Raw genomic sequence first — 23,343 nt, 5'->3', positions numbered from 1 at the left:
AAAAGATAATTTCTCCATCTTCATTTTCACCATGTATTTCTAATGCTCTGGGCTGCATTTCCCAAAAGCATTGTAAGCCTAGGTAGATCGTAGAGACCATTGGTGGCAATGAATCTACAATCAACTTATCTCACAATGCTTTTGAGAAATGCAGCCCTGATCTTTCGGAAAGCTATGCAAAGTTTTGGAGTTGCGGTTTCTTTACATCCACTGACACAATAGTGTCTGAGTTTGACGGTCTTACTTCACATGTTTATCCAACAGCAGTATTGCTCTTGTGATTGATGGACAGACATGAGTTGTTCAGAACACACCTCATTGATTACATACGATGATGGTGCATATTTAAGTGTGTGTCGAGGGGGAAACTGTGACGTCACGATTTTCCCAATTTCAAATCCTGCTGTTTCAAAGGGGTAGAAAATTATTATTAATATTTTAAACTGTTACATACATCTTATATGTGTAAATATCAAGAACATTCTGATTCTCTATTTCATGACCCCTTAAATGCTTGAAATTTTTTTTCCCAAACTAGCTGTTACCCATTGGCAAAGATACAAAAAGATAGATATCTATTTTTTGTAATGAATCATAATTTTGCAATTAAATTATGTTAATAATATTTACAATGCATCATTTGTACATTCTCTAGGGAGAACAGGGGAGAACAGGAGATCCTGGTCTACCTGGCTCAGCTGGTGCTGATGGTAAGCCTGTGAGTACTACACAGTTTAATACAACCTCAAATTAACTTGAGCACATATCGTGTTCAATGCAGTATCCAGGACTACAACATGCATTATCTTCCCCACTAGTGTGTTAGGATATAACTGTCCATGGCATTCACCATACAAGAACTCTGCTGTTTTCATTAATTTCATTTCAAAGTAAGAATGTTCAACATTTTGATCAAAGGTTGATGCTCTTCACTGTGTGGTCACAAGTCAATAAACACAGAATGGTGCCCAGATGTCAGAAATCATTAACGAAGATGGGTTTTTTTTTACATTCTTTTCTAATTTACTTCAAATTCATATATTTATTATTCTTATTTAAATGTATAGTATATTGTTAGAAATGTTTTGGTTTAATGAGTTAAAATTGAATGCTGAAATGTGATTAATGACCTAATCAAAATCTTAAATATTTCTTTCTCACTTTGGCATAATGACAAAAAAAAGAAAAAAAGACTCAGATTTTTTCATCTGCAATGTACAAACAAATAATAGGGGTGTAATGTCACAATTTGATCCAATACACACAATACTGATGTAGCATTTGGACCAATCAGACACACAACTTTTTGTTATATTTAACAAATAATATCGAACTCCCCGTCACCTAACCAAATGGCCAATTACGAGGGTCTATGGACCCTTCCCCCGAAATGCACCTAACACCTCAGAAAGGCAGAACAGGCCTCTGGTTCCATGGTAACCAATGCTGATATCACTGGTTTTATGGCCTAAAGGAATGCAGGCAGACAAACTCCCTCATTTTCCTCATAAGAAAGACACATAATGCCCAGAGAAATGGACTGTTCTCTAATTAATTCATAGGAAAACCTTTCTTTGATTGAATACACATATCCTTCAGGCCATTGTGTATATTATTGCTGTTTTGTATTAATCTGTTGTATTATAGACTATTTTTATTCATGCTTACGATAAACCACTCATTCATATAAGTAACTCTACCATGTCTAGTATCTATGAATTCGTCTTCGGATGATCTAACTGAGAGTGCATATTACATGCTGATACCTCTGCAACATATTGATGTTCTAAGAATCATTACTAATTTCTGCATCAACACCCAAGTGAATTACATATGCAAAATACCATGCTTAGAGACAAAGGGCCATAAAAACGCAGAACTCCCACTTGAGATTCCGGACTTCCCCATTGGGCAAGCCCATCTTGAGAGGCGTGAATCTCTGCAGGCTTTAAAGGCCACACTTCAAGAGACCCGCCCCAGTCGGTGGTTCGGTCATAAGCTAAGAAGATGTGAGAAAAACGCTGCAGGATACCAAAGCTTGTGCCAGGCCTTTCTTCGGCCTAGTCCTTTCCATTCATCAAGTGACACTGACTCAAACTGGTTCTTTTCATCGACCCGAATTCAGCAAAGATCTACGGGAAGCTTTAAGATTTGCATCAGGAATCTCTTTCAGACCGCCGAGACTCGCTAAGTATCAAACTTAGTCTTATTAATTGATACATTAAGTATCAGTTACACCTTTTTACAAAGGTGTGTTTGAACTCAGAATCTGACGTATCCCTGAAGGCTTTGATCTGTTGAATATACATGCAAAGTGTTCCATAAAATCCATTCTTTATGCCTCTTTCTATGCTGACTTAATCTTTAACCCTTTCCTATACCAACTGTATGTGTGTGTGTGTGTGTATGTGTATGTTAGACCGGCTTAATGTGTTGATGCAATATGTTAGACTAGTTTAAGTGTTTATGTAGTTAATAAAACCTTACGTGTATCACACTTGACGTGTTCATTGTTTACTCATAACCGGAGTCAATAATCATGCAGATTTACGTTACAAGCTTATAGAATTGTACAGTAAGAAAGTTATTTCCCTTAACCAGGAAATTAACGTCTTAGAATTGACAAGACAGTTGACCCTGAGTGGTCAGCTTAATATCTACAGTGGATCTAAAATATGAATAGTTAATTATAACTAGTTATGGTTAATTATTCATATTTCCCCATGAGCTGATTCGCTACACTGATCTCACAGTTAAATGGGACGTTTTTTTTTTAATTGTTACCTCTATGACATCATGTTAAGACATACCATGATAAACAGGTAACAAAAAGTGCTGTTTATAAAAATGCTAAATTTGGTATTACATCAGATATGAACTTAAATAAACTTGGCCTTTTTCCTGGTCACCAAATAAGCAGGGCAATGCTGACACCACAATATAAATATTCATGATTCTGCTTAGCTGAAAATACAGAATTATGTTAGACACATATGCTCTGTTACAGACTACATACATTTTAAAATGTAAAATAATGTACATTTTTAAAAAAGTATTGTCGCATGTTGTGAGCCAGATATTCTTTTGTACCAAGACCAGGAAGAACAGATCTCATGGTAAGAAACTGGCTCAACCTGGACATTGTAGAACCTCAAAGGTATTAGTTGTTGCCCATCCCGAAGCTCTGCAGATGTCTACTAGAGAGGCACAGTGCGCCAATGCCAAGAAGGCGGATGGGACACAGAAACTCAAGGGCTGGGTCTGCCTCCTCCAAGGGATTTGTGGGAACTTTAGGCATGTATCCAGACCGGGGTCTCAGGCACATTTCGCTGACCAAAAATGCCTGCAGATAATGGCTATCACTGCCTTTGACAGACCACTTAAGTCCTCTGCGTCCCATCTAGAAGCCACACATTGAGGTTCCAAAGATCTGGACATGGGTGCTGAATTGTGCCCTGCCCCTGAGAAAGAAGGTTCTTCAGGAGGAGAATCAGGTGGGAAAAACAGGTCCAGGTGGGTCAGTAGGGCACAATCATCAAGACCTGCTCCTCGTCCTCCCTGATATTGCACATATTCCCAGAATATGAATTGCGCGCAGTGACTTGAGCCGCGTCTGACTCCAGAGGAGGAAATGGCGGGCGAATTGTGGCAGCAATGTAGGCCTCCCTGGCAGTTGATGTATGCAATTGTCACTACCTGAAGCAATGGTCAAATGCTCTACAGCATTTCCCCACTTGACCCGAAGCCCCAACCAACTGAGGTGCCAGATCACCAGGTCCCTGTGCAGAACAAATTTCGAGAGCATTGAGAATGCAACACCCACTTCCCTTAATGGGGCAAGGACGGCCTCCGCGATTTTGGTAAAGATGCAAAAAGACAGGGACAGCCCACAGGGTAGGACCTTGTACTGGTACACCCAAACCTTGAGAGAAATCGAAGAAAGGACAATTGATGCACCCACAGAAGTGCAGTGCGATGGAGTGCTGGAGCCTGACCCAGGAAGTGTTGTGTCCCGATTAAGGGGTAGTGAGTGCATGATATCACTTACCGGGCTCCATGGATCATGCGAAGCAGTGGCTAGAGATGCGGGCTGGGAGTGATGAGGCTTTTCGGGCCAGGTGTGACCCAGAGACTAAGGTAACTGCTCTTTCTTAGAGAATCTGGCTGTTGAGACAATTACAGAATAAAATGTAACAGAAGACTCTCCACATGGCTCTCCTCTGGGGAAAGAAGCAGTGTATTCATCAACTCCTGGAAAAGAGCAGCTCTCTCTCTAGGTTGCCCATCTCAGGGCCTCTTATTTGCCTCATGGAGGGTGGGTTTAGTGGCAGCATGAAGGACAGGCTGCGTTGCCTTCCTGCGGGTGGCTCGGTATTGGTTCTGGCCGTGCCAGAGCAGACTAGAGACCAGCCCTCGGTGGCCTGGTGGTGGTGGTCACATGTCAGGGCACAATGTGTTTGATGGCCTCCTTCTGTTTTTGGTCTGCCAAGAAGTGCTGGGCAAGTCCTCCCCATAAAAGGCAGCTTGGGAGATGGGAGCGTCAAGAAAGCGCAATTTGTCCTCATTACACATCTCCGCAAGGTTCAGCCAGAGATGCCCTTCCTGGACAACCAGAGTGGACATCACATGTCCCTCACTGTGACCTTAGTCACCCAGAGGCAAAGTCAGTCACACTGCTTATACTTACTATGATATACTTGCAGGATGGCTATTGCATGCAGGGCGGAGAATGCCTGTCCAGTGGCGGACAAGTCTGAGCAGCTAAAGTTGACATCAGCTCACCTGCCCTGGATGCAAGGCATGTAGGCAGTGGCATTTTGCAGGCAGAAGTGCACCTCAATCGCACACTCTGCCTAGCGAATGTGTGCATACTCCCTGGTGGTCCCGCCACCAAGGGTAATGAGGGTGAAGGAGGCTGGGAAGCAGCTTCGGGCAGTTTTTCCCTTTCATGACTTTATCCGATCCTCCTCGGGAGCCCTGAATATCATGCTAGATTGGCCTTGAGACGGACAAGCGGCATCACTCGGGAGATCAATGGCACATGACGTGTGAGAGGGGTGGGAGGTCAGTGGGGACTGGCCCAACAGCAAGCTCACACAGTAATCCTCTGATCTCCCAGAGTAATAGTCAGCATGGCCCTGGTCATTTCAGAGGGATCGGATCGAGTTGTGGCAGAGAGGACTCAATCCTTCATGAGGTAGGCAAGTCATGATCGCAGCGTTGCCATGGTTGTGCTCTCATAACGAGAGCATAAACCATCCATAAATGCCATTTGAGCATACTTACAGCCCAGACATGTGAGACAGCAATCATGGCCACCAGAAGATGCCAAAAAAACAACAGCATCCAGAAACGCATGGCTGGAGAGACATCTTTATGTTGCCCATGTTGCTCTTTTAAGGAAAATTTCTCTTTCATTTGCTGAAGCACCTGGGGAGAATCGCAAATACCAGCGAAACACTGCTAAATGCACTGTCAGAATCACCAGCAACAAGAGAGTTTCCGCTTTTCTTCTGCTCTTTTCGAGGTGAATTGGAGTGTGATCGCTCAAACACGGGCAACCACTTGGCTCCGAAGCAAAATATTCATATTCCACTCACCAATGTTCATTGGCCTTTTTTGTACTACTCAGTGGTGATTGGGCCTCCCAAGTGAGACCCCAAACGTCAGTGTCAACATAATGTAGAACATGACTGACTGAAAGGTAACTCCTGACATCTGGCAACCCCAAACATGAAAACTCGCAGGGGTCTTATTTATATATTTATTTATTTATTAGAAAACATAGAGAGATTTAGGATACAAAGAGTTTTTTTATTTAAACTATAATTTAAGTTAGTCTCTTTTTGTGAATGATATTGCAAGTTGATATAGTCACAGTTTTCAATTATGTGGTTAAAAATAAATATATATATTAATTTTCATATTCCTTTGAGAATTAATTTCTAGTATAGGGGCTCAGTTACACAAGTTTGAACAGTAAAAGCTTTTTAAAAACACTGGAGGAGAACACAGTCATTGTTTCCATAATAGTGCTACACATCTTGCCCAAGGGAGTGAAACTAGATAAAGCAGGAAGGAGTTGTAAATGGGTTTGTGAGCATTTGCAATTTTGCAATTTTGTCTCCAGATGAAGTTTTTCTAAGTATGAGTTAGTTTGACTGAAAAATTTGTTGAGCATGAATGATGAAAAACCCACTAAAGAGCTCTGACAGTTCAGTGAATGTGCAATAACGCAACACCTGGATGCCATACTTGCAAGTCTTCATGCCTTTATGAATGTGTCCACATTATGCACATATGCCTGCTCATCTAAACCATGAACAGCTGTTTTTAAGGGATGCAAAGCGTATTTCACCTCATGTAATTTTACGATAGCATTTACCAATAACCAACAGTTAATGTTTCTAGCACAATGTTAAAGTAAACATTTCTGTTCAAGCTACCTAAATCTAAATATCTTTAAGAAGTAGGAAAATACGGCTTTGGTACTAACCACTAATAAGGTAGAAGTAACTCTTAAACTTTTTTTTTCATTTATCAACAAATGTTCAGTCAAAAGATGTGTTTTACCTATACTCAGTCATATATTTTTTTAAATAATGTGAAATACAATTTTATGTAAGAAAATAATTTTCTGAACAATTAAAAATACCCACATCAAAAACATGGCCTTTAACGAAGAAGTCAAGGGACTAAAATAAGTCAAGGGACACCAAAGTACTGAATAGCATGTTTGTGGAAAAAACTTTTCATTTTTTTTTCTTTGTGCAAATATCTAAGGTCACTGTAAGGCTAACTGTTTAAATAAATACAAGTTTGAATGCATTACTGGCAGTTACCTGTATGCAATCACATCCAAGATTAGTTAGTTTCTGAAACGAAATAAAACACGTTATTATTAACCTATATAGCAATTGATTAATGAGATTGATTTTTTTTTTCTTAGCATTCTAGCTAGACACTAGATATCCCGTTTATTTTGGACACTTTATTGCCTGTTTTGGACATTTTGTGTTTATTTTCTGTTAAATAAAAGCCTCTATGAGGCCTGACGTCACACCCACTGTGTCTGTCGTTTTCTCCTCCCGCCACACAGTACATTTTCATACTACATATCAAACGAATAAGGCAAATTAGGTTTTCATTATATGATTCTTATACAATCTGGGAATAATTATAATGTGGGAAAAGATTGAAAGCTGTGACCTTTTTGTGTTGAGTTCTTCAAAACTGACCTTTATATTAATTTGCATGACTGTGGGTCAGACTAACATAAGACTCTTTCTTGATTGAAGGGTGTCCCAGGTTTTAGAGGAAGTCCTGGCATTCAAGGCTCTCCTGGCATACAGGTATGAATGCAAGAGTCAGAAATTGACCTATAAAACCTCATACTACACTTGATCATGATACTTTTTTATCTCTGTTTGAGCAGGGGCCACGTGGAGCTGATGGACATAAGGGGGGAAAAGGAAGTCCTGGGGAAACAGTAAGAAACTATGATTTTTTTTTTCATCTGTCCCTTTTATCTCTAAATGTACCATTTTCATTGTGGCAACATATTCAGTCATCATGTATTCAAATAATGCTTTCATTGCAAGTTTTTGCATGCAGATTATTTGACAAAATTACACAAGTAGGCTATAAATAAAGCAAATTAATCTAAATAGTTTCCATATATTTTTTTGCTTACTGATCTAAAGAAGTGATATTTAAAACCAAGTTGTTGTAAGGTATTGTCTTATTGGTAGCCCAGGTAATCTTAGTTACCTGAATTAGTTTAGATTTTGCTTAGTATATTTAAATTCAGGTAGATGAACAACTTATTTCACTGAATTTACTGAAATTATTATTTTTTTCCACTGTGTGTGTGTGTGTTTGTCTTTAGGGTGATAGCGGTATCCCAGGTTTACCCGGGCCACCTGGCAAACCAGGTGAAAAGGTCAGTTTAAAAAATAAGTGTTAAAAGATGTTTAATAAACACTGTTGATGGAATAATTTATTTGGCCATTGCTGTTTTATCGCTGACAGTAAAATAACGGGTACAACTGACTCTATGTAGGAATCTTTCTTTTTTTTTTTCTGGAGCATTGCTCCAAGATGCTCAGGCAATTTTTTAAATTGGCCATAATAAGAGATATTTTGTCAGTTTGCTTTAATTTAGTGGAAAATATTTTGGGGGGAATCCTATGGAATGGATTTAAAATGTCTAAAAGGGAGATGATGTCAGTACTACACTTTTAATTCCAATTCAAGGATTATCAAATTTGCCAAAATATGTAATAATTGAACACGTGTGGGGTGGAAATCTGTGGGTGCTTATTCCATCTAGACCTGGCCATAATCTTCAGAGATGGTAGTATATATATATATATATATATATATATGTATTATATATTTATTACTGATATTCAACGTGCATATGAAAATGCTTAATTTGTCTATCACAAAAAATCAAATTAGTTCTAAATGATGTTCTAAAAGAATGCTTAATTGATCTTTACCTTTTCATAGCGTGATGGATGAGTTTGCATGTTTGCAAAAAAGTTCCTCAAACTAGGATTACTGCCTTACATTAGCAGGTTGCTAAGGGTATCAACACCTGCAGGGCTCTTGGACAAGCCTGGACCATTGTAGGTTGTTCATCATTATGCAGGCTAATAGTAGGTCAACATCATCAGTTCAAAAGTATAACAAAAGTAGGCAAGGCTTTTTGATGACAGAAGTTTTTCAAAACGCAATATGTAAATTAAGGATATCTATGATATCCTGTTTAACAGTTCCTTTTTTTAATGGGAAACTGTAAAATACTTACAAGTGCCATTAAATATGCTGTTTGCAATTTCAGTTATGTTTGCTTGCTTCTGTTAGACTTCTGAATTAAACCGCCACACTTACTGTATATCATCCCTCAATGCTTAAAAAAATGTAAAATAAATACGACCTCGAAAGACGTGACGCCAACCCGATTGCGATAAACCCGACTGTGCAGAATAATTGACAGGCAAAGATCTTTTTTGATTGGTTAAAACTCAAGGGTTTCAGAGACGTTTGTAATTTCTCAGGACAACTGTTTTTTGGTCGAGTGTTAAACAAAAACCAGTTAAGCGCAAACCCCGCCGATCATATCCATACACAATTTTTTTAAAGTCTAAACTGAAATCCATGAATCCTCTGAACTTTTGTTGACAGGTGACATGACTGAGTTGACCAGTGAAATCGGCTGCGGGGTCTACGCGTAACTGAAGCTGCGTCCCAATGTGCCTACTTATACTACGCCTTTTTTTGGTGAAGAAAAAGTACACACTTTTGAATGTGTAGTAGAAGAGTAGGCAAGCTTTGGGACATACTATCACGTTATACAATAGCGTCTTTAACAGATCGCTCTGTCGCACAGTTACATGCATCCTGACAGTGTAAACTGGCCTGTCAATCATCTTATCACAGTTTATATCCTCCACATTTCATATTATTTAACTTCCTACCATATTGGAGAGAAAAGAAGTAGCACGTTGATCTGCGAGCCGCTGGTCTTCATGCGGAGAACTCTGCTCATATTTTCTGCATAATGATGCATTTAAAAGTTAACGAACAAATGGATGTTTATAAAAGTTTACATTGTTGTTGCAGATGAAATATAACACAGATAACATAAAAATATTTTATACCAGGTTAAATGTTGATTATTAGTAACTCAAACCCCTTTATCTACACCTCTCTACTTAACCGTCGGTCGCACACATCCATCATGTTTGTGTCACGGTGCGTGCGGGGAGATGAAGCGAGGACTCAATCGCTGGAGAAATGGTATTTATTTTAGTAACAAATTAAACAAAAACAAACTCAAACCACCCCGAGGGGGAAAAACAGACAGGCAGAGCTAAAGCTGCACACATGCAGACACGAAACACACACAATGAGAAATGACGGATCAGCACAGGACGGCAGACACAAGGAGAATAAATAGGAACCAAACGAGGAGGCTAACGAGGGAGACACAGGTGGAGCAACTAAAACAATAACGAGGTAACAAGATGGGAGGGGCCAGACAATAGACAGGAGAGAGCACATGGCAACAGACAAACACAACACAAGCCATGTGCTCCCAGAACACAGTCATCTGGTGGCCCTCCTGGGCACACCGGCTGAAGACTGCGACAGTTTGTAGTTTTTTAACACTTTTTATTTGTGTTTGTAGTTCTCAACCAAATCATTCTTCAAAGCACAATGGATTGTGGGTAATATTAGCCATTAGAGTGTGCACGGATCCACACTTCAAAAATCGAAAATAGTAGACCATCCGGGGACTTTTGGCATACTCTTTTTAACATACTATGCTTTGGGACACACTTATTATAATCTCACATACTATTTAGGATGGATAGTATGAAAATTGCGATGCAGGGTGAGTATCATTAGGTGTGTTCGACTTGAAGCGGCACTGCAAAGACCGATCAGTGTATGACATCAAAGTACCGCAAGAACTAGGCCCTGTCTCAAATCGCACCCTAAACCCTTGCGGTCTTCCTCTGAGGCCTTGTCCCAAATGGCATACTTTGTGCACTTGCACTCTTGCGGACTTACAATGGCCGCCGTGTGTGCGTGTCCATTAAGTCCACACTTTCATGATGTAATGTCGCTTTGGCTGTCGGGTAGAAGTCTACTGCGGGGCTCGCCTCAGTGCGGATTCGGCAGAAGTGCACATAGAGGGCATATAGCGGCCGCAAAGCAGGACGCTCGCGAACACCCTTTTGAAAGCTAAAATGAAGATTGGGACCACCTACGGTCTCGTGGACTTAACGGACACACACACACTCGGGGGCCATTGTAGATCCACCAGACCGTAAGTGCACATGAAAGGTACTCTCATTTCTTATTTGTGCATCCTCATTTCCTTTCCTCGTGTTCCGCGTGAAACAAAATAATTGCAACACCGTAAATAATGATAGCGGCATTAACATACAGTTTCATGTTATTTAACAACATTCAACATTACTGTATATACCCAGTACCCAGACACGTAATTGTACATTTAAATGCTGACAACTAAACACTATCGTAACTGTTTAGGCTAACGTAAGCCAGCTAATGATGCTATCTCATAAATTACATCATAATGCTATTCTTGATATTCAATAACTGACCTTCATAGTCATGAACACTTTTTTAAAAAACACTTAGGCTTATAATGTTTTAAAGCCTTTATTATTTCTCAACTCTACAGCTGTGCAGTAAAATTCACTTTAAAGATTCACTTTTCATTTATAAAGAAGACATGAAAAAATATGCCAAAATTGTTTCTTGGCGGAAAACAAAGACTTTTAAGATGAAACTGACATGAAATTACCATTATAACCAATAGATGACAGCAGAGGATCATTCATTAACAGTTGGCATTTCAACTCCCTAGTTTTTTTTACGTCTTGCTTTTGTATTTATTATGAAATGACTAATATAACAAATTTTAGTACTTTTACTGTACTGAAGTATGAAATATAGCAATTCCAGGAAGTCACAAAGTCTCACATCATTTAAAAAAGACACCAACAGCCTAGAAGGGTAAATTATTTAAATAGTATTATTTAAATACTACTAATACTAATTGAAATACTACTAGTTAACTACAAATTAAATAAGTTAATTATTAATGGTATAACAATTAAATAATATTGCATTAAAAGGGACATCGGATGCCCACTTTCCACAAGTTGGTATGATTCTTTAGAGTCTTCATGAAAAGTATATAACATACGTTGGTTAAAATTCCTCGTAATACAACACCCTTTTTATCTTGTCAAAAACAGCTAGGTTCACAGCGACCCATTTCGTTGCGTGTCTCTTTAAAGGGGTGGTTGATTGCGATTTCACTTTTTTAACGTTAGTGTGTAATGTTGCTGTTTGAGCATAAACAATATCTGTAAAGTTACGAAGCTGAAAGTTCAGTGCAAACGGAGATATCGTCTTTTAAATTTCTGGCAGTTTAATGCCAACAAAAATGGCTGGTAGGGACTACAACGAGTTACTTCCCGGGTTCGTGACATCACAATCCCCGATAAAACCCGCCCTCGGAAAAAGGCAGCAAAGGGGCCAAAATAATGTTCTTTTTAGCAGCATCATATGACCCCTTTAATACTGTTCCTCGCATCCCCCTGCTCTGCACATGCTCTGCATCTCTCTCTCTCTCTCTCTCTCTCTCTCTCATTCAGCTCAACTCCAGCAATGAACTGTTACAATTATACCCTTATTTTCACAGTTATGAGAAGCATTATACATGCGAGCAGTTGCCATACTGTATTAAAGCTTTAATCAGGATAAAACAATATATTAAAAGCTAACAGAAGCAGTAGCATTTACAAATAACAGCGTATCTAAAAGTATCAGACAACAACAAACAAAAAACATAGGCCTGCCATTAAAAGCCGTGCTTGCACAGGTTCTGCACGATCCTCTTCAATAATATCCTCTGCTTCTCAATCGGGCTCAAACTGATAAGCGATATTAATGACACCTTGTTTACAATACAACCGGGGCACATGCCGCTGAGGAGAGGGGCGGGACATTTAGACACGTACTAGAGGCAGTTTAGCCAATCACAACACACTGGACCAGCTAACCAATCAGAGCCCATCACCTATTTCTGAGGGAAGGGCATCATATAAACAGGAAAAGATCAGCCCGTTTCTCAGAGAAGGGTAAATTATGTGAAAAATAATGTGTTTTTTTTAAACGAAGCATTAACACATGTTAGACTGCACCCCATAAATACAATCAAGCCTAGAAAAAAACAATGAACCACCCCTTTAAATGGTAATGAGCTCTGCTCACCCCGCCCCTCACTTCCATGGGAAAGGCGAATGTGAGACTTGTTTCTTCTGCAGTGGGTACTGATCCATCCTTGAGTTTGAACTTTTTAGCCTTGAATTGTCCCTTGTTCAGAAAGCAGTCTAGAGTAAAGTGACATGACATGTGGCCAAGTATGGTGACCCATACTTGGAATTAGTGCTCTGCATTTTAACCCATCCAAAGTGCACACACACAGCAGTGAACACACACACACCGTGAACACACACCCGGAGCAGTGGGCAGCCATTTTTGCTGCGGCGCCCGGGGAGCAGTTGGGGGTTTGGTGCCTCGCTCAATGGCACCTCAGTCGTGGTATTGAAGGTGGGAGAGAGCGCTGTACATTCACTCCCCCCACCTACAATCCCTGCCGGTACGAGACTCGAACCCGCAACTTTTGGATTATGAGTCCGACTCTCTAACCATTAGGCCACGGCCAGCTGAGCAAAAATGTCTCAGGTTACTTATGTAATCATGGTTCCCTGAGTTGGGAACGAGACACTGCGTCCTCTAGGGGTCGCTATGGGGGACGCCTTGTCGTGACCCTTGTCTGAAGCATACATTGAAAAAAACCAACAACACGTTGGCCGGCGACAGCCCATGACATCACTTCCCTTTCAAAGGAACTTCGAACTGCGTCCTCTAGGGGTCGCTATGGGGGACGCCTTGTCGTGACCCTTGTCTGAAGCATACATTGAAAAAAACCAACAACACGTTGGCCGGCGACAGCCCATGACATCACTTCCCTTTCAAAGGAACTTCGAACTGCGTCCTCTAGGGGTCGCTATGGGGAACGATATACCCACGCCGCCATGCTGAGGGGAGTGTGGGCCAGAACCATGGCGAGCACTAAGTACCAACTTTACCATTTTCATGATGAGTTGCCCCTGGGACGTCAGACGGCTGTCCGTGACTTTATCCCCTATGGCCAAAGGCCTAGGCTACATACCCAACTTACCTGTTAGGGCCAGACTCCTGGGGCCGGGGTAGAGCTCAAGGCTTGGAATCATAATTGATTCCTTTAAGGGGATACGACCAACAACCTAGTATCACACTAAGTCTTGGCCTGTCACACAGGGGCTAACGCTTGCACTTGCATAAGCTCTGAAAGGAACTGTCTCAAGAGACCTCTAATGGCCACACCCTGTTAAAGTAGGTATCCTAGGATAGCTAAGTGGAGTGGTGTCCAAGGTGAACGTGGCTTAAACCAGCTCAAGAAAGGGCACGAAGCAACCGTGCGAAGCCCTCACCATACAGGATTTTAGAAAAGAACGCAAAGAACTAGCGTGCGAACTTACCACAGCCGGATCTACCCACGATCCCCACGAGCCCATCCTCCTCCGTGCCTCAGCAGTGGTGGGTCCTGAGCCGCGGGAAGCAGATGGCTGCCCCCCTTTCCTCGAAAAGAGAGACAAACGAGAGCGGAGCTTTTCATTAAAATACGCTTGCAATGAATGCGGATTGCCCCCGCAAGGACATCGCGTGCGTGCTCTTTGCCCAAACAAACATGCAGAGATCGTATGTGTCATCAGGTGTCAAATAACTACGACGCGGATGCACACACCCTCTAAATGCTTTGCTAGTGCTCGCCATAACGATAGGAATATAGATCGCTCTTACTGCGGAAATGCACGCTTCAAACAAAACGGTCAGTGAAGATGAAGAAGAGAATGACATGTTCTCCCGGCGCCTATTTATACTATAATCGCACCAGTAGTGATGTCATGGGCTGTCGCCGGCCAACGTGTTGTTGGTGTTTTTTCAATGTATGCTTCAGACACGGGTCACGACGAGGCGTCCCCCATAGCGACCCCTAGAGGATGCAGTTCGAAGTTCCATTGAAAGGGAACATTCTTTATACCAGACCTATACAGCGCACACACAAAAAAAGTGTGTAACTTTTAACTTTAATGTGCTATTTGTTTTTAATTTGACCCGTGACTAAATGATGTACATTTTAGGTTTCCTGAGAAAACTTTTTTTTTTTACAGTATAATACACTGCCGTTCAAAATAAATATTATTTATTACAAACTAATATTGTGAAATATTATTGCAATTTATAAATAAAAAGTTAAAAAGAACAGGGTTTATTCAAAATAGAAATTTTGTGTTACAATATACACTACTATTCAAAAGTTTGTGGTTTGTGGAAATTAATACTTTTATTCAGCAATAATGTGTTAAATGGATAAAAAGTGATAGTAAAGACTAATTTTTTAGAAAAGATTTCTATTTTGAATAAATGCTGTTCTTTTTAACTTTTTATTAATCAAAGAATCAAAGAAAAAAGCATCAAAGTTTCCAAAAAAAAAAATATTAAGCAGCACAACAGTTTCAACACTGATAATAAATCAGCATATTAGAATGATTTCTGAAGGATCATATGACACTGAAGACTGGAGTAATGATGCTGAAAATTCAGCTTTGCTTCACGGGAATAAATTATATTTTAAAGTATATTAAAATAGGAAACCAATATTAGAAATTGCAATAATGTTTCACAATATTACTTTTTGTCTGTATTTTCGATCAAATAAATACATCCTTGATGAGCATAAGAGACTCCATTAAAAAACAAGGTTAATTATTTATTAGGTTTAAAATATTTGCTATAACATGATATAATATCAAAACAAACTGAAGCATTTAAACTGATAGAATAGAATAGAAAACAAACTGAAGCATTTAAACTGAGATATGTAAGTTAAATATTAAAAAAGAAAAAACGTGAACATAAATTCTTCTATCGCTATCTAAACATCCCTATGAAGTACAGTTTGCACAATACACCTGTGTGACTGTAAATGTCTCTTAGTTTTGTTACTGTTCTGTGCCCATCATCTGCTATTTCCAGCACTTAATCAAACCACACTTCTTTAAAACACAAGGATGTTTTATTTCACGTCATTGCGTTTGCATTGGCTCTCGATTTTACCTATTTCGTCCGCAACCATTAAAATATTTGGTTTCTACAGCGACTCAATGGCGCACATCATTCTCTTTCTGTGAAACCTGTAAACCGCATTCACCGGTTCTAACTCTATAGCGATATCAACTCTATAGCGGTTTACCCGAGCATTATAATTCATTCGCTTTCGCAAATGGCTTTCCCAACTCATTTATGCGTGTGCACATTATTTCTTCTGCGCGGCTTAGAGGGAACATTGGCAGATATAAACGAATTTAGGCGCATTATCTTCAAAAACAAAACTAATCCACTGCGTCCTCAGTGGCAGATTATTTGGAAAGACAATTTGTAAAGATTCATAAAAAAAAAGTTTACTCTGGTGTAAAATTATTCGGGCAAACATTTAGGCAGATCTGGGGGCACATTGCTTTCAAAAAGAAAAGTAATAATCCAATGCGTATTCAACGGCTCAGATGTCGGGAGTAAATGCTAAGTAAACCTAACTGCTATATTCATTCTTACATCCAGCAACAAAACACCTCAATCGCTTAGGAGCCATTCTTGTCTACACCTGCTGTGGCGTCGAAACAATGGCGGACTGTTTACAGTTCACTGAGAGTGGGTCTATGCTAAAACGGCAGTGTCTGTCAACAGTCGTGGGAGGGGCCTGTGCAATGTGACGTCACTTGGCCAAGAATCTGTGAATGGCTTGATCTGAGAAAGTGCTGATTTGTGGGTTTGTGGATTAAAAAAAAAGTACTGGGTGGATTTTTATGATTATAGGGTCTTGGTGTAAACACACTGCCAGGACACATTCAAGTTCAAACACCATGTAAAAGTGAATTTAGCATTCAATGTGTTTTTGACATCGGCTCGTCACACGGTTTGTTCAGTCCATTTCTTTACCACTGTCAATCATAGCAATGACTCGTGGCACAAATTTGCTGATTCACTCGCTTAATGTTTTTTTTACACTCGCGTTTGTCATTCCTGAAACTGTATACCTGGATGTTTGGTCCTCTTAGACAAACAAAACTTTTCTTCAAATTGTCAGTGGATTATGTAGACAAAACGAGCAAAGGGTGCTTTTGGCACAGTTGATTTTGACAGTTGACCATAAATGACTGAGCTGGCTTATTTAAAACCAGGAAGTAACTGTGCATATAGTCAATTGGGATGTCCTTCAAGGTGGCTGAGTTCAATCGGTTTCCAGGTCACGGGCTGGATGATGGAGGATGGAGGAGCAAGGAAACGAGAATGCATCGATTTAAGTATTGAGAAGCAATTTGGGACAGATAGAGCAGGCGGCTCCGTATGCTTACGAATCGCTCTCGCGGTACTTTGATGTCATACACTGATCGATCTACGAAGCACTGCTTCAAGGCAAACACATCTATACGATGTTTTCACGCCACGTCATCAATCCGGAAGTCGGCCATATTAGTGCACTGAACGTAAACAATACCACTGAACCGAATGGAACTCTAGGGAACGGAAGTTGTTCACTATGTTGGTATAAGAAATAGAAGGAAGAATTGTTGGGTCTCAGGTCCATGATAAAGAAACCAGCGTGCACGGATCTTTACCACCTATTAACTTTGTCAAAGTATTGCACCCTTTTCTGCTTACTAAGTCCTTCTCTATCTGATTTAGCAGTTTCCACTCGTTTTTTCCATGGTTTAGAAATGATAAATTAGTAGAACAACATCTTCAGTAGTACATTAGTCGTGCAATCCATGCTGTTGTTTACATCCGAGTATCTCCAATATGGCCGCAATTCCGGGTAACTGACCAAACTGTAGGTGCAAGCACTATTGTTCTCACAAAAAATGCATGTTTGTGAGAAGTTGATATGAGTAATGAGTGCGACCATCAGAGATTCACAGTAAATGCTACTCCACTCGAACTCTGCAAGTGCAGTGAGTCTGAGTCGTGTAGCATTTGGACCAATCAGACACACAATTTTCATTAGATTTAACAAATCAATTATTCATTAGATTAACAAACATTCACAGACCCCTCACCCAATAAACACACTGGGTGCCAAGATGTTTGTGAACGAGACCCAGGCCCCTGGTTACCATGGCAACCAGGACACCTTTATCTGGCTAGACCAGATAAACTTTACGACCTAATGGCATGTTAAAAGTTCTCCCTCTCACTACATTTTCCATAGGAAAGACACATAATGCACAACAAAATGGACTCTTTTCTCTAATTAATTCATAGGAAAACCTTTCTATGAATGAACATGAACATGGGGGAAGTTGTGGCCTAATGGTTAGAGAGTCGGACTCGTAACCCAAAGGTTGCGGGTTCGAGTCTTGTACTCGCAGGGATTGTAGGTGGGGGGAGTGTTTGATTAGGGTTGGAGCTGAACTTTGCAGAACAGTCAATCGCCAGGAGCAGGGTTGGGCACCCCTGGTGTATACCATTACTGTTCTTGCATATTGTCTTTTGTATTGTATACTGTTTATTGTCTCATATACTGTTCTATGAATTTGTCTTCGGATGATCTAATTGAGAGTGCATACTACACGTTGGTACCTATGCAACATATTAATGTTCTAAGAATCTTTACTAGTTTGTGCATCAACACCCAATCGAATTACATATGCGAAATACCATGCTTGGAGACAAAGAGTCGTAAACATTCCCTCCAAAAGTTCAAGACACCATTGGCTCTTTGATCCCCCGTAGGTGTGAGCTCAATAGGAGATAAAGCTCTCACATCAGCGACCCGCCTCGGTCAATCTGCGGTTCTGTTAGATGCTGAGAAGATGAGATGTGAGCTAGAACTCTCCTGGAACCTTTAAGTGTGCCAGGCCTCGGCCTTGACTTTCCATTCACCAAAGATCCTAGGATCTCAGCTGATGTCTCTCTTAGCTCTTTTTCACTTTCCACTGGGAAGAAACTCCCAGTACCCATCAAGTCAGAACATCTTTGGAATTCATCACTCTTCAAACCCGGAAGAACGTGATCGCAAGTCCAAAACCTTGAAACCATCAAGACTTTCATCCAGACACTCGTTCAATAACCAAGGCAATGCAAGTATCGTACATTTAACTAAACGAAACAGAGGTTTAGTATAAGCGGTAGACCCCATTGTAAAACGTAACTGATGGTTTTAACTCAGGTGGTTCTGACTCATTTTCCATAACTGCATTCTCTGGTTTCTCTAATGGCTTCATTCATCCACTTTAGCTCCCCTTTTGTATGCACGCGTGAGTGTATGTATGTTTGTTAGACTAGTTTGTGTTAGTGTTTCGTTAATAAAACTCTTGTGCACAAATTACATGAGTTTCTGTTTCTGCCTTGAAAATTAATTGTCCCTTTACGATTTTGATCCTTACTACATTCTCTAATGCATTAATACTGTATGAAAGTATTTTCTGTGGCCACAGATATATTCTTTCCTAGAGTTGATATGAACTTAAACTGAATGTTCGCTAGATGAGCAGATTGGTTGATGGCAATTTAATTCTGCTACAGTTACTACTGGCAGCTGATATAAATAATTGTAATTAATCATAATTAACTGTAATTATTTCTATACATTTTCCTGTTGAGCTAATTTGCTACAGTTGCTTATCATTGGCATTTGGGAACGTGCACCAACCATCTTCTCAAATGTATAATTAAGATAGTTTAAAAACCTGTTGTCAACAAAAAGAAGCATTGAGGTTTCCATGTGTGAAAGGCTTCCAAACAGTTAAATTTCTACAGTATATTTTATTTGTAATTTGGAAGTCTCCAAATACTAGTTGAAGCCACTGCAAAACGTTGTATACCAGTTTAAATTTGAATAATTTTAATCCTTTGATGCACAAGCTGTGCAAACCCCTTCTAATGCACAACATGGGTCTAAAATGACCCGTATTAATTTCCTGTTATTTCATGCTTGGCTGGGCTTTTTTTTAAATCAGTTTATTTCAGCGTTTAATATTCCATGATTTATGAATTCCATGATTCATAAATATTCAAAATATATTTTTTCAGTGACCACAAACTAATATTTAATTTTATTTATTTGTTCTTAGGTTTTGTGTTACTACGTCAAGTTTACACAAATGGGTCAAACATGACCCATCTATGCAAGCGTGATAAAACAAAAGAATAAAGACATTTTGTTAAAATAATTATTTTAGCAGTTATGCCAACACATTTAACACTTGCCATGTTTATTTGCCACTTTGTCACACATAACATACACATATCACTGATAACCGCTAACACTGAAATTGAACTCTCTGTAGCGCAACTATAGTGAATTGTAGTGAATGTGACCAAGCAGTTGAAAATAAAACTGACAAAATGAAATCACGTGGGTACAGTGCCATCTCAAATTGCTATCTCAGTGCATACATGCCTCATAAAGGACAACTACACGTTTGTGCTCCTTGCACACAGGCCTGGTGCACTGGGAACATCAGGCAGATCCTGCACCTCTTCCTCTTCGATTGGCCCTCCTGCCTGATGTCCTCTTGTGGCCAGGTGGTGGCTGTGTTTTATTTTTTTGTCCCACATCTTCCCATTACCTCTGTAATATGGTGTTGAAGGTGGGGTGTGCCCTCCAAGCACCTCTTCATATGTGGCATGACAAGCTCTTTGACCAGCTCCTTGATGAATAGCAGTTGTGCATTGGTCACACCACCCATGTAATGGTGTTGTGCAGTGAAGTTGGTGTAGGCAGGGGTGGCCAACCTCGGTCATGAAAATCCACACTTCTGCAGAGTTTTGCTTCAACCTTGATAAAAACTCACTTGCCTGTAGCTTTCCAGTAACCCTAAGACCTTGATTAGCTTGTTCAGGTGTGTTTGATTAGGGTTGGAACTGAACTCTGCAGGACTGTGGCACTCCAGGACCAACGTTGGTCGCCCCTGGTGTAGTCATTGAGGCTGATAACATCCAGCACATTGCACCACAGCACCATGGGCCACCTAGGTGTTCTCTGCTTACATGAGTCATTTTTACTCAATCTATTGGACTGGGTCTGAGTTTCCTCTTCAGAGGACTCATTAGACAAGTCTTCAGTGTCATCAACTGAGCTTTCTTCATTCAGGAGAGCTGGATTTACACCCACAACTCCAGATTGACCCTGTGGCACATAGTGTATCAGATATTTCTGACTCTGAATCAGGACTAAGATTTGTCTGATCTTCCTCATCCCGTTCTTCATGTAGCATCTCTACAAACATTTCAGCCGTTAATCTAGATTGACTGGGATCAGCCATACTAACACTCTGGATAAAGAATATCAAAAGAAAAAAATTAAAATGCACAACAAACAGTTGATCATGTATATACTGATTATATATTGTCACTGTCAGACAGAAACCTTGTATGTCCAAAACTGTTACTTTTCAGGAACACTGACAGACATAAAGGGTGACCAATAGCATTGATTTATGACAAAAAATAAAAATGATGAAATGTGGAGATACAAGGTTTTCTCTTGACAGCAATGATATATACTTGTAAATGTATTATTTTGTCTTTTATTTTGTAGACCTAACTAACATTAGCTATCTAAAATAGAATATGTCGACAACAAGCTAGCTAATAGTATTTTACATGTATCTCTGACTCACTAGTAATGGATTTCAAGGTCAAGGTAATTTTAGCCTAACATTCAAATATTATATCCAGTTATCTTTCAAAATATATGAAATATTTTCTATGGCATACAATTATAAAATAAGACTTGACATGAATCAGTTATACAAAAGCAGCCATGTTGAGTTGTGAAATGTAGGGCAGGTGAATAGTTTTCTGCACTAAATATATGTTCCTACTTGTAAAAAATCAAAATAAAAAAGAACATATCAAAGGTTCCTACAGTATATGGGTCATTTTTGACCCATGTGTTTAAATAAACATAATGATATATGGAAATCAAAAACAAGATATTCAATAAATACCTGGAATAATAAATGATAAAATGCATTTCTTTCAAAGATTCAGCGGTAACACTTTATAATAACTTTCATTAATAAATCATTAACAAACATAATAAAATGCTTAATGGCTCATTAGTTAATATATATTCAAAGAGTTAGAAACGGGAGATAATGTGCTTGTTAATGTTTGCTAATAAACTTATTAAACATTAGATAATGTTCAAACAAATCATTATTTCATGTAAGTTAAAATGCTTACAAATGTCATTCAACTTTCAATTCCATACTATCAAGCACTTATTGAAAATCTACAAATGATTTTAACAGATGTTATAAAATGATTAAAAGCTTGTGTTAATGCACAACATTAATCAATATAAGGTGTGATTCGGGTAAGGTTAGGCACAGGTTTGGTGGTATGGGTAGGTTTAAGGGTTGGTTAAAGGGTCAACAGTGTAAAGGGGTCAATTTGATTACTATAATGGAGCAGTTCAATCTGTATTGTTTTAATAAATGAACAAGTATTTGTTTTCTCCTGTTTATTTATGATTCAAGGAATGTCCTGTTTAATGATACACTGAAGAGTAGTATACTAATGTGAGTGCATTAGCTAAACTTAACCAGCTACCCTTTACACAAACCTTGTAGTAATCGTTTATAAACATTTACAAATGTCCGGTCGGGTTTCGGTTCGTTATCCTGAGTCGGGTTTGGTCACAGCTGATATGCATGGGTCTAGTCAAGTCACAACTGGTCATCATGAGTCAAGTCTGGTCACAGTTGTTCTTCCTGAGTTCAGTCTGGTCACAGCTGATCTTCCTGAGTTCAGTCAAGTCACGGTTGATCATCATGAGTCTGGTCTGGTCACAGTTGATCGTCATGAGTCAAGTCGAGTTACAGTTCATTATCATGAGTCTAGTCAAGTCACAACAGATCTTCCCGAGTCGAGTCTAGTCACAGTTGATCTTCCTGAGTCGAGTCTAGTCACAGTTGATCTTCCTGAGTTGAGTCTAGTCACAGCTAATCTTCCTGAGTCAGGGCGAGTCACAGCTAATCTTCCTGAGTCAGGGCGAGTCACAGCTAATCATCCGGAGTCCGGGCGAGTCACAGCTGATCATCCGGAGTCCCGGCGAGTCACAGCTGATCATCCGGAGTCCGGGCGAGTCACAGCTGATCATCCGGAGTCCCGGCGAGTCACAGCTGATCATCCGGAGTCCGGGCGAGTCACAGCTGATCATCCGGAGTCCCGGCGAGTCACAGCTGATCATCCGGAGTCCGGGCGAGTCACAGCTGATCATCCGGAGTCCCGGCGAGTCACAGCTGATCATCCGGAGTCCGGGCGAGTCACAGCTGATCATCCGGAGTCCCGGCGAGTCACAGCTGATCATCCGGAGTCAGGGCGAGTCACAGCTGATCATCCGGAGTCAGGGTGAGTCACAGCTGATCATCCGGAGTCAGGGCGAGTCACAGCTCATCATCCGGAGTCAGGGCGAGTCACAGCTGATCATCCGGAGTCCCGTCGAGTCACAGCTGATCATCCGGAGTCCCGTCGAGTCACAGCTGATCATCCGGAGTCACGTCGAGTCACAGCTGATCATCCGGAGTCCCGTCACGTCACAGCTGATCATCCAGAATCATGTTGCATCACAGCTGATCATCCAGAATCATGTTGCATCACAGCTGATCATCCAGA

General features: G+C 40.1%; 1 protein-coding gene across 1 annotated transcript in view; it reads left to right on the top strand.

The window, feature by feature from the left end:
- LOC107597722 (collagen alpha-1(XXI) chain-like) overlaps nucleotides 1-23,343 on the top strand; it is a 139,204-nt gene that overhangs the window by 24,682 nt on the left and 91,179 nt on the right. Inside the window, exons 10-13 of the mRNA XM_016288892.1 lie at nucleotides 656-718; nucleotides 7,299-7,352; nucleotides 7,436-7,489; nucleotides 7,889-7,942. Coding sequence (XP_016144378.1) covers nucleotides 656-718; nucleotides 7,299-7,352; nucleotides 7,436-7,489; nucleotides 7,889-7,942 — 225 coding nt within the window. The remainder of the gene's footprint in view (nucleotides 1-655; nucleotides 719-7,298; nucleotides 7,353-7,435; nucleotides 7,490-7,888; nucleotides 7,943-23,343) is intronic.

The sequence above is a fragment of the Sinocyclocheilus grahami genome, unplaced genomic scaffold (assembly GCF_001515645.1).
Source record: "Sinocyclocheilus grahami isolate Dianchi unplaced genomic scaffold, SAMN03320097.WGS_v1.1 scaffold235.1, whole genome shotgun sequence".
Classification (NCBI taxonomy): Eukaryota; Metazoa; Chordata; class Actinopteri; order Cypriniformes; family Cyprinidae; genus Sinocyclocheilus; species Sinocyclocheilus grahami.
The sequence above is the reverse complement of the archived record's forward strand: the minus strand, read 5'-3'. Positions and strand labels throughout refer to the sequence as shown.